The 12,347-nt window shown below is 55.6% G+C and overlaps 1 protein-coding gene across 1 annotated transcript; it reads right to left on the minus strand.

Annotated features, from left to right (window-relative positions):
* Positions 1-1,385: 1,385 nt before the first annotated feature.
* WNT4 (Wnt family member 4) lies at positions 1,386-11,995 on the minus strand. The gene is made up of 4 exons (XM_032759225.2): positions 11,796-11,995; positions 3,612-3,743; positions 3,380-3,522; positions 1,386-2,690 (listed from the first exon to the last, which is right to left on the minus strand). Exons 1-4 carry the CDS (start codon positions 11,941-11,943, stop codon positions 2,223-2,225), a joined length of 891 nt encoding a protein of 296 aa, XP_032615116.1. The 5' UTR covers positions 11,944-11,995; the 3' UTR covers positions 1,386-2,222.
* Positions 11,996-12,347: the final 352 nt, after the last annotated feature.

Genomic DNA, 12,347 nt, shown 5'->3' on the forward strand with positions numbered 1-12,347 from the left:
AGAACCCCAGGAAGATCAGCTTTAGGAACTCCCTGGCAGGTGAAAAGGGCAGTTCCCATCATACCAGCATCCAGCCTGGACCCACTATTCCCTGGATGGGGAGAGTGGCTCAGCTCTTGTCTCTGGGAGCGGGTGGGGTGATCCTCACTGTTCCCTCTTTCTGGGTCTGGCCTCTGCTAGTGAGGGATAGTATTTTTTTGGGCTTAGTAGACAGCTGAACAGCCAGCCAGAGGAGCAGTGGACCCAGCTGGGCAGCTGTGGCGACAGTTGGCTCAGCTTTCATCCACATCAGAGCTGGCCTGCCCCAAGATTATCACCACATTTGAATGTGGCTCCAGCACCTCACTTGGTTTTGGCTTCCTCCTTGTATGGACATTGAGCAGAGATCTTGGCTGGGGGCCAAGGGTGTTGACCCTCTTTTCATGAGAGAGCCAACACTAGGAGGCACAAACCACAATGCCTGGAGAAGAGTTTCTGCAGGCTGGAGCCCATATTCCGAATCTTGGATGTTGAATTCAGCCACTGAACACAGGAGTCAGGAGCTTGGAGTCTGGGAACCCCAAATGGGGGATCACAGAGCATAAGATCTCAGACCTGAAACTTACAGCCCCAGTGTGGGGGCAGTCTGGAAAGTGGGCTGAGAGCAACTTCCTCTGGTGATTGGGAGCCCATCTGAGAAGCAGTTGGGTCAAGGGCAAGGTCTTGCTCCGTGCATGTCCTGCTCACAAGCCTGGGCGGGGCTCCTGATGGTTTGGTGGTTGTACAGGGTCAGGCCCAGGTTGCTGGTCAGGCCCCAGGTTGCTTGGGAAATCTTGCAGTACCTATGGTACCTGGGACCCTAGGGACTTGGTTGTGCTGGGGATGGGTGCGTCACAGTGCTGAAACCTCACTGTCAGCCTTCCAGCTGTTCACATCTTTCCTCTGAGCCTGTTCTGCCCTCAGGAACCATGTGGGCTTCAGCTCAGCCTGTGGTCTCTGGCTCCTGCTGCTTCCCTGGCTCCTGCTGCTTCCCTGCCCCTCTTCCTCCAGCCAGAACCCCCTGCCCCAGGCTCAGACCCAAGACCTGCAGTTTCTCTGCCTTCGGGTAAAAGAACCAAGGAGGAGTCTTGGCTGGAGGACTCTTCTGGCCCTGCCTCCCCATCCAGCTTGCTGTGAGAGGTCTGGGGAGCATTGCCCTCTCTGCTGTCAGATGGGCATTAGCATTCCTGTTTTGTCTGCTTCCCAGGACTGTTGTGGCCATCAAGTGAGATGGCCTGTACAGGGCCTAGAACACGTAGTATTTGCTCAATAAATTGTATTGAGTAAGATAAGGGGAGTGGACTTTATTGCACAGCCCTCTCCGCCCTCTCTCTCGCAGGTGTGTGTGTGTGTGTGTGTGTCTCTGTGTGTGTGTGTCTCTGTGTGTGTGTGTGGTTTCCTTTTTCAGTTTCATGGAGGAACAGCACTGTGAAAGGTGACTCCGGGGCATGACTGCAAAGGCACAGCCAGGATCCCTGGTCCAGGATGGCAGCCTATATGCCTGTCTAGGTGGGTCTGCGGAGTGGTTAAGTTTCCTCCTCCCTGGGGCAGGCTGGGTTCTAGGGTGGGACTTCAGCCTTCTTTTGCTCTCACCTCCCTCTTCTTGCCTGGAAGGACCCACAGAGATCGAACCTCTAGATGTCCATGTGAGGGCTGAAATGAACCTGGTGCCCTTGACCTGGTATCTGCTTGTTCCCTTTCTCAGGGCATTTGAGAGACGTGGCTTCTAGGCTCAAGCTGCCAGGAGTCCATGTGTATGTGTGCTGGAGAGTCGAGAGTTCTTTTTTCCAGAGGGTGTGACTTCCATCAAGACGGTACCTATTTTCCCTGCCATAAGGCCCCCTCTTCCCCGATGACACGGTCAGTAGCCATGTGGTGGTAATACTCCTTGTTACTCCACCTTAAGTCTGCAAGTAGAAAAACGGACACAGATAACAACTGAGTGGTCAGTGGCAGCCACATGCGGGCAGCCAGAGGCACGAGCAAGGTCCCTTTGGTCAGTGGCAGCCACAAAGGCCCAGGCTTTGGTTGGTGCCCTTGGGGTTGCCTGCCTGGTTTCGGCAATAAATAACATGAGGACCCAAAAACCAAACCAAAACAAAAAATACAACCGGTATCTCTTGGGGTAGGTGGTGGGAGACTGTTTAAATTATCGGCCTTCCCTGGGCCACTAGGTGGTTGCCGGCGCAGGGCTGGGCAGGCGGTCATCGGCACGTGTGCAACTCCACGAGCCGCTGGCACTGCCGGCACTTGACGAAGCAGCACCAGTGGAATTTGCAGCTGCAGCGTTCAGCCAGCTCCACCTGCGCCGTGTGGAAGCCGCGGCCACAGCACAGCAGCTCACAGCCGTCGATGGCCTTGGACGTCTTGTTGCATGTGCGGCCCCTCGTGCCCAGCACACCGCTGCGCATGTCCTGCTCGCAGAAGTCGGGGCTAGGCTCCAAGTACACCAGGTCCTCATCTGTGTGCGGCTTGAACTGTGCGTTGCGTGGCACCAGTGCCCTGGAGGAGCCCACGCGGCGTGGCTCCACCTCAGTGGCACCATCAAACTTCTCCTTCAGTGCGTGACCCACCTGGCGGAAGGGCGGCACGGCTCGCCAGCACGTCTTTACCTCACAGGAGCCTGACACCCCGTGGCACTTGCATTCCACCCGCATGTGTGTCAGGATGGCCTGTGGGAGAGGGTGGGGGAGAGGGGCCATCAGGAGATGGCAAGGGAAGGCAGGGGAGGGGCCCTGGAGGCTGACAGCGGAGCGTCGGGGTCTCTGGGGCTGATGCTGCAGTCAGATTTGCCGTTGTGCCTCCTCTTATGAATTACGTGGTACTGGGCTGCTAAGCAGTGTTGTGACAGGTGAACGAGGTACTGTCCCTGCACTTGGGGCACTGGGAGTTGAAAGAGAAGCACTAGGGGTGGTGTCCTATCAACAGTGAGTGACAGGTGTGGGGTGGGGAGAACACTGCTGCATTTAACCTCCACAGGAACCTTGGGGAGTAGGCATCCAGAAGGCAGGTGGCGTTACAGTTAGGCACACGATCTTCGTGGTGATGGAGAGAAAGGTTCACATCTAGCTCTGCTGCTCTTTTGGGGAGTGAGTGTGTATGAGAGACAGGGATGGACACACAGGCATGTATGTGTGTGGGAGGGCCATATGTATGGAAGGGGCCCCTGTTCCGTAGCACCTGCCTGCCTGTCTGTACCCCCACCTGGCCTGTCCTGAACCCCACTGGCCTGCAGAAGGTGCCAGGTGCTGGTGAGTGCCTGCACAAATGTTTTCTGAGTGGCCGTGTGGGTGGGAGAGTCTGTGGGGCCCTGCCCACGCTATCCCTACCCCGCTCTTGGTGAGGGGTAGTGCCATACTACCTTCCTGCCGGCCTCATTGTTGTGGAGGTTCATGAGGGCTCTGCTGGACGAGGCCCCCTTGCTTCTCTCCCGCACATCCACAAACGACTGTGAGAAGGCCACACCGTAGGCGATGTTGTCAGAGCATCCTGACCACTGGAAGCCTGGGGTGTGGTGGGCACAGAAAGGGCTGAGGTGTGAGGGCCAAGGCCAAGCCCCCTGCCCTCCCACTCTGACCATCTCCTGCACTTACCCTGTGGGCTGACTCCGTGCACCGTCCTGTCACAGCCACACTTCTCCAGCTCCCCACTGCTGCACGCCCGTGTCACTGCAAAGGCCACACCTGCCGAAGAGATGGCGTACACGAAGGCCGCCTCCCGAGTCCCTGTGGGAGGCAGAGGGAGGGCAGGGCTGGGTCCCAGGGCTCCTCCCTGCACCCTCCTTTGTAGAGGGGGAGGGGCATATGGGGCCTCCTGCTTGCTGGAGGCCAGGAGGGAGCAAGACAGGCAGAAATCATGTACTAGGCACCCTACGGCGCTTGTTCTTATCACACCAATAGCTGAATCTGCTTCCTTTACCAGGCGTGGCTTAGGGCTCTTCACACGTGCAGATCCTGTCATCCTCACAAGCACCCCAGGAGGCAAGTACTGTTACCATCTCCATTTAAACAGAGGGTCAGGGGCTTTTCTGAGGTCACTTAGCCAGCAGACAGTCTGGCTTCAGAGCCCGTGTTCCCAGCTCCTGTGGGAAGCTGTTCTCCCTCCCTCCCGAGAAGGTTGGTGAAGGTTTATGGAAGACCAGACAGGCTGGGAGAGGTGAACTGGCTTGCCAAGGCTGCAGGTAGGAAGAAGGCCTGGACTATAAACTCAGGTCTGGCTTCCTTTTCTGGCCTGTTCCCCAACTGGCCCCACTGGGCTCTGAGGAGCCGCCCTACCTTATGTATGATCTTGTCCCTTCCTCTGAGACTGGGCCTGTTTCTGAAAATGTCTTGCTTCCTTAGAGTAAACCGTAATAACAACAGCTTCTACGTAACCCCCAACCCCTACTGTGGCTAATACCTTTTACGCATAAGCCCTCCACCACTGGGGGCTTCATTGTCCCCCATTTTATAGATGGAGAAATGGAGGATCAGCTGGGGAAGGGATTTGGTCCCAGTCACCCAGCCAGAGAGCCACGGAACCAAGACTCAAGCACACGTCTGTCTGCCTCTGCCCCATGACTTCTCAGTGATTCTATTTTGGTGCCTGCCCTCGTCCCTCTCCTGAATGGATGTTTTTATCCTCCTAAGAACTGTGCCTCGGGGGTGTAGCTGTTGTGGACTCTCTTTCTGGAGGTGGGGGGCAGTGTGTGAGCTGGAGTATGCAGGGCCGGCTGGGTGTGTGACCAGACAGCAGACCATGCTCCCCTCCTGGGCCCTGTGAGGAGGGCCTCTGTACGCTGTGACTGTCCTTCTGTCTCTTGCCTGAGTGTCTGTGTCCGCAGGAGCGGAGGGGGCAGGCTTTGGCCCCATGGTTGGCAATTACCTCTGTGACACCCAGGCCTGTGCTCTCGGCTGCCCCAGGGAGCAGTCACCGTGGTCAGACGGAAACAATCACCTTCTCTGTGCCCGTCTGTGGACAGAGGCAGTAGAGGCTCAGCACTGGGGTGGGAGGCAGCTCAGTCCCCGACCACTCAGGACGCCCTGTTCTTGGTTCGGCCCTTGAGCTGGCGATAGTGCCCACCACCCACTCTCCAGTGCCCACTCTCCATCCTGGCTTGGCCATTTTGGGCCAGCATTGGGGGGCTTGGCTGGAGCAATGGAGGCTCGACAGCCTGAGACAGAGTCTTCTCCAAGTTAATCGAGGTTAATAGCAGGATCATGTTGGTTGGTTTTATGCTGTGGCCGCCCAAAGAGAGACGATTTCAGTTTCTGGTATTTCTGGTATTTCCAGGCCTGAACCAGCACAAATCTTTGCCCCAAAGACCAAGGGGGAAGGGAAGTCAAAGCGGGAGACGGGGCTGGCTGATGAGACTGGCGGGTCGCCTCAGCCTGGCCTCGCATGGTCCTTCCTCCTCTGCTGGTCTTGGCTCCCAGGCTCCCAGGCCACCCTGGCCCAACCCAAGCCCCAGGCTGATCTCCCTGTGTACTGGTGGTCCCTGGGGTGCAGGGCCCCCAGGGAGGTTGCTCAGAGAGATCTCTGCCTCATTCCCCAAACCAACATTCATCCACCGAGACTCCAGGTTCCTTTTGCCCTGGCTTTGGGAACAAGAACACTGGAGTTTTCTTAGCTCGGGAGCGGGCCTGAAGGAGAGATTCTGGAAGGAAGATAATAATAACAAGCTAAAGCTTACAGACAGCTTACCATGTGCTGGGCTCTGTCTAAGCACTTCACATGTGTTATATACTTGTCCCAACAACCTTATGAAGTAGATACTTTTCATCCTTCTTTGACAGATGAGGAAACTGAGGCACTGAGTGGTAAAGCAACTTGTCCAACAATACCCAGCCAGGAAGTGGTGGAGCTAGAATTTGAGCCCAGGCAGCCAGACTCCAGAGCTTTCAAACCTGACATTATTCTGCCTCCCAGAGGCCCTGAGCCCCTGGGAATACACATGCAGTTGATTCCACCTCCCACATATTGAGCCAAGAAGGGCTTCCTTAGGTCCACCCCAAACTTTACATGCTGTAGGACAAGCCCAGTTCCCTCTGTGGATTCTTTACTGGGGGACGGTGAGCAGTTGGCATCTGGGCTCAGCACAGGAGGCCCCAGAAACTCTGGAAGATGTGGGCAAGCATCTGTGCCCCTAAAGTCGACGGCGGCTCCTCTAGCCTTCTCTACCTGGTTCTGGTTTCCAGCCCTTGGATTCCAGGGTGGTGGCCCTTCCTAGCTCCTCACCTCTGCCCAGGTGTCCAGGCTGCAGCCCTGCTCGCTCGAGGAGGACCTGGCAGAGCACTCTCCTCAGGGGCCACTCAGACATAGAGAAAGAACTGTAGTCCACCTGGGCGGGTAGCAGCGGGGTGGGGGTTCCCCAGCAAGGTGGCAGATCCTGCTCCCTGGCCAGGGGCTTTCCAAGGAAGGAAGGCAATCCTCGCCTTGTCCTTTCCTGGGCCAGGGGCCAGGGTAAGGCAGAACTCTATGGTGCCTTCTTCCGTTTTCATACAGCCATTTGCCCCTTCTCACACCCAGCTCCTTTCTTCCTGCTGTTTCTTCTTCCCAGAGCACCCCTGGCCTTTAACGTCACAGGCCTAAATACTGTGTGTCCTCTGGGTCCAGCCTCAATGCCACCTTTTCCAAGGTGCTAAGGCTGCCTGGGGCTGGGAATTCAGTTAACCTGTAAATCCACTAACAGCCACTCTTTCTGAGGGCTTGCTATGTGCTGTCTAAGGCTCATGACAGCCTTAGCAATGAGCTCTCTACAGCTCTGCTCTATAGAAGAAAAGGTGAGGCTTGGTGGCTTGTCCTGGGTTCCTCAGGCAGTAAATGGCCAAGCAGGGATTAGAACCAAGGCTTGTCGGACTCAAGGCCTGTGCTCTTCAGAGCATATCACTGTGAAGTCTTTCCCAGATACAGGAGAAGGAAGGATATTCAAGCAGTTAGGAGTGTTTGGAGAACTGGCTAAGGCTGAGTTGGACTGGCAATGAAGCCATGGGCTTGCTGATGCCCTGGGTGCCACGGCAGGTATCTTGGCAGAGGTGAGGCCCAGCTGGAGTCCTGAGGAGGTGGGGCAGGACAGGCACTGTCCCCCAGGATAACCTTATCCCCCATTCTCCAACCTCTATCCCTGCCCAGTCTGCCTTTCCAGATTCCTTTACTCTCTTGGATGTGCAGAAACCCACCTTTTCTTGAAACTACCTCCAGGAAGCCCCTTTGGATTTAAGAGACAATATAGGATCAGGGAAAGAGCAAAGGTTTCAGAGCCAAAGCTGTATTGGATTCTCACTAGCAGTGTGACCTTTCTCTCTGAGCCTTCCTGAGTTGAGTGTTCTCAACTCTAACATGGGGATAATAATGCCACCCCAGCAGGCCAGACCTCGCACCTCTCTGCCTCCCTGCCCCATGCGGTCAGAATCAGGATGTCCCCAGCTTTATCTTCTAATTGTCTTGTGTGTGTCTGGCCACTGCAACCTCAAGGCATTCCTAGTCTGGGAATGTCTCGGGGGTACCCCCTCCCCAGATTTTCTGTAACTTATAGCATCAAAAGGCTGGGTCACAGAGGTAACCCAGGAGAAAATAATGTTCTCCCCATCTTTGGGTCCAGTGTGATGCCAATATTGAGGATAAAGGTGAGAGCAAGGTTCTAGTGAGGGATGCCCAAGACCACAGAGCATTTGCTTCTTAGGCCCAGGTGGTGCCACAGTCAGGAAGGTGTCCTAGATGGTTTAGACATGGGGAATGGACAGACAGGCCTGGGTTTGGACCCTCACTTTGCTATGGCCAGGGCACCACATGGCCTCCCAGCCACAGCAGTCAGACCCTGAAGGGGCCTTCGAATTAATCAAGTCCTTCATCTCAGGACAGGGACTTGCTCAAGGTCGCAGAACGAGACATGGTAGAGGCAGAGGAGGCCCGGTGCTGTCTACAAATGGAGGACAGCAGGAGAAGGGGAGTTTTTATTGCCTTTCCTGCCTCTCCCACCCTGCCCAGGCACACCTTTACCAGGTGCTATGGCCTCCCTCCCACCCTCACACCCTTTGGTTCATTCGCTATTTATTGGTTTATTTGATATTTATCAGTTCAGTATTTAACAATTCATTCAATATTTATCAGTTACCTATTACTGCAGGTCCTGCTCATTTAATATTTTAATATTTGTTGGTTACCTATTATGTGCAGGTCCTGTTCTAGGGCTTGGGATTAAGTAGTGTCTAAAATACAGAGGTCATCCCCCATCTAGCCCTGAATACCTGCTCAGCCAAGAACCACCGATGCCCACCCTCCCGGCTATGCCAGATACCATCTTTACCAAATTTTTGGTAGATTTTCAGCCTAGAACACACAGTTTTGCCCCGAATTACACACCTCCCTCATCGTTCATCATTATTTCTCTGTCCATCTTGCCTCCAGGCCAGGAGCAGGGGAGGCTGTGAGACCTGGGGCAGTGCTGGCAGTGGGAGCCCCCCTAGCCCTGAGCCGCGTGGGGGTCAGTTAGCTCTTCCTAGGCATCATCTCTCTGATCCTCATGGGAATCCTAGGAGGCTGGTCCTGGTCCTGGGGTGGTCAAGGTGGACACTGGGACTTAGAGAGGGCACAGACCTTGCCCAGAATCTCCCAGCCAAGAGTTGGCAGGCCCAGGGCTGGGGGTGTTACCGCCCTCTGCTTGCCGAGTCTCCTTTCTCAGCTGTGATGTGGGAGAACAGCACTGTAAACTCACAGTGTCACGAAGATGACCTGATGCAATAGCACACCACAGGCCTTCAACAAATGGGGGCTCCTCTCCTCTCAGACCCCGGGGTGGGTCTGGTCTGGGCTGCTAGCTTTGTCTTCCACGTCTGACGCCACAACCCAGCCAGGCCGCTCATGTATGCAGGCTCCGGCCATGCCCCCAGTCCTGAGAGCATGTGAGTGAGGCCCGCTTACACAGGCTACTGCAGATGACAGCAGCTGGTGACGGGAGGCGTGTCTACATGAAGTGCTTCCCATGCATGAAATCACTGTATCTTCGTGACAGCCTCATGAGGTGGGCCTATGTGTGGCCTTGTTGCCAGGCAAGGACACAGATGCTCAAGGGAGTGCAGGCACTTGTCCCAGGTCATCCTCAGCCTCACCCTTCCTCCATCTGCCTCACCAGCCAATCCCTGGACCTTCTGAGAGCAGTGCTTCGCTCTTGGACCTCAGGAGGGACAATCCCCTTTTCCTCTTAGTCAGTGGAGACAAATTAAGAAGTTTCCAAGAGGAATTTTACCAGGGAAGAAAACCAAAAACGCAAAAGGGAGGAGTCTGATGAGTGGGCAGAGCCCAGCCTCCTTCTCCAAGTGTGACTGGCACCTGCCGAGTGTGACTGGCCTAGTCTCGGCACCTTGACCTGTTCCTCTCCAAAGGGGATTGGACGTTCGACTCCACCAGTTAGACTTTAGTCCAGAGCAGGTACCACCCAGGCCTAGTAGGAATCTCAGTGTCCCTCAGACGCTGAGCCGGTGCTGGGTGCCCGCTTGGTTCCTCCCCCAAAGGTAAGGAGGGCTTCTCACGGGGTCCCAAGTACCCATGATGGCTTCAGGCCAGCATTGCCCCAGGCTACCTCCTTCCTCGCGCCTTTGAGTCCTCGCCCCCGACCTGCTTTCTGTCATTAGATGACATTCACTGTCTCCTCCATGCCAGGCTTTGCCACGTGCCAAGAAACAGGTCAATGTGCCATGAACCTTGCCTTTGAAGGGCCCGAGTCCTAGTGATGGGGGAGTGGAGTCGGGTGAGGAGATACGCATTTCAGTCTAAAAGGTGTGCTAGAAGCAGTGTGAACACAATTGGTTTGGACAAAAATGTGTGTCTATATATAGAAATAGAGAATAACAAAGCAAATGGGTGAAAATGTAAGCTGTTGGTGAATCAAGTGAAAAGGATATAGGAATTACTTGTCCTACTTTTGCAACTCTTCTGTAAGTTTGAAATTATGATTTAAAAAAAAATCCCACAGCAAGAACAAAGAGCTTTGGAGCCCAGAGGGAAGAGCTGAGAAGGTGTCGTGGAGGAGGGAACTGCTGAGCTCTCAAGAAGGGGGCTTGGGTGTTTGGGGTAGAGGACATTGCATGTGCAAAGAGAGGAGTGGGAGAGGGTGACAGCCTGCCATATGAAACCCTGCCAATCTATCCACCAATCTGTCCAAGACACACCTACTGTGTCCAAGGGCTTCCCAGGCTCATGGGCTGCTGTTTGAGGCTGGTTCTGGGGCTCCGTCGACCAGGCAGCCCTGTCATCCTGGGAGATCCTCCGCTGCCAGGCTGCTCACTGGGTCTCTGTTGCTTTTCCAGAGCAGCGATGTTCAGCAGCGCCAAGCGAGATCATGCCTTTTTGGCCCCCCAGCTCTTAGGAGAATGGCTTCCAAATTTCTATCACAGTTGGTTTCTTGCAACATCCAAATGGTTTGCCACAAGCCCAGCAGCCCCGGCCGCCCAGGACCACAGGTGCCAGGAGAAGGGTTGGCCCAGGCAACCCCTTCCTGCTGCCTGAACAAGTCAAAGGGCCCTGTTGACGGATAGTGGCTCAGAAGTGCCAGTTTCATGCTCAGGAAGTAGAAAAAGGGGCCCATGGTTTGGAGTACTTCCTTGAGGGCAGGAGCTTGGCTGGCGACCTCTGGAAGAGACTTCCAGTTCCATAGACCATTCTCTATGCCCTGGCCCCCCTGTCTTTGGCTTAATGCCATCTCACATTTCTGGTCTCAGCTGAGGACCAATCTCCTCGGAAAAGCCTTCCCTGAGCATCCCAGCTCCAGCCAGGGGTGGTGTCCACCCTGTGCTCCCACAGGCTCCCCTGGACCATTGATCACAGCGTTTGCTCATCGAGGAGAAGACCACAGACCTGGGAGCGGGACAGCCTGGGGTTGAGTCCTGGCTCTACCACTTTCTATTTTTTTTTCTTTTTTTTTTTTTGAGACGGAGTCTCGCTCTGTCTCCAGGCTGGAGTGCAGTGGCACGATCTTGGCTCACTGCAAGCTCCACCTCCTGGGTTCATGCCATTCTTCTGCCTCAGCCTCCCCAGCAGCTGGGACTACAGGCGCCCGCCACCACGCCCGGCTAATTTTTTTTTTGTATTTTTAGTAGAGACGGGGTTTCACCGTGTTAGCCAGGATGGTCTCCATCTCCTGACCTCGTGATCCACCCGCCTTGGCCTCCCAAAGTGCTGGGATTACAGGCGTCAACCGCCGCGCCCAGCCAGCTCTGCCACTTTCTAGTTCTGTGACCTTGGGCAAGTTACTTAACCTCCATGTGCCTGTTTCTGCGCATCCCTGTATCTCAGGGCTGGCTATGCTGGAGGTGCACAATAGGGTTGGTCAGGTGTGCCAAAGAATGGGATGGGCCCGGATACCGGAGGCCAAGTGCTGGGGTGGGAAGAGCAGTGGGCCAGGGGTCCAGAGCCTTGGGTCTGAGCCCTGACTGCTCCTTTCTCTGTGAGGAACCTTGGGCAAGCCAGTGCTGTCCCCTGCCTGAGCCTCAGTTTCTTCCTTAATTACCTGCTTACATTTCCAGGAGGCCAGCAGTGGAAACACAGTGCTCTTTTGAGTGCTGCCCCAGCACAGAGCTGCCACTTCTTCCGATGGCCCCCATCCCACACGTGCATCCCACCTGGCTCATCCTCCTGTCCTGGGGCCCCCAACGCTCTGCATCCTTTATGCCCTCACTTGGGCCCCTGTGCTGGTTTTGCTTCAGAAATGGAATAGTCCCGTTGCTCACGAGCATCTCATTTCCTGCCGGGCCCATGCCCTGGCACAGCAGGCTCCCCTGCAGCCCCGCACACCCTTCCCTCACCTTGCGTCACCACCTTGCCGAAGACGGGCAGGGAGTCGAGTGTGGAGCAGTTCCAGCGCCGGTTCCGGAACTGGTACTGGCACTCCTCAATGGCCAGTTGGGCACCGCGGCGCACCGAGTCCATGACTTCCAGGTTCCGCTTGCACATCTGCACCTGCCTCTGGATTAGGCCCTTGAGTTTCTCACATGTCTCCTCCTCTGAGATGCTCCCCACTGACGACAGCTTGGCCAGGTACCTGGGGAGAGGGTGACATGTGATGCAGAGCCCACCTCCTCATCTTTCCCGGCCCAGGACCAGGCCTGAGCTCCAGCCCAGAGACCCTCTGGGAACTGACTCGTCCCAGTGACTGGGCCTGGCTGCTGACTTCTCTCTGGATCCAGTTACAGGCCCTCTTGCCTGGCTCTAGGGGCACCAAGGGAGTGGAAATGCTGTCTTCTGCAAAAGGCCTCTATCTCAAGTTTGGCAAAGCAGGCGGCAGCAGCGGGAGGGAAGCTGATTGAGCCCCTACGGGATCCTCCCTGCCCTGGCGGCCCCCGTGCCACTGTCTGTGC

Source organism: Hylobates moloch, unplaced genomic scaffold (assembly GCF_009828535.3).
Source record: "Hylobates moloch isolate HMO894 unplaced genomic scaffold, HMol_V3 SCAFFOLD_9, whole genome shotgun sequence".
NCBI classification, from domain to species: domain Eukaryota; kingdom Metazoa; phylum Chordata; class Mammalia; order Primates; family Hylobatidae; genus Hylobates; species Hylobates moloch.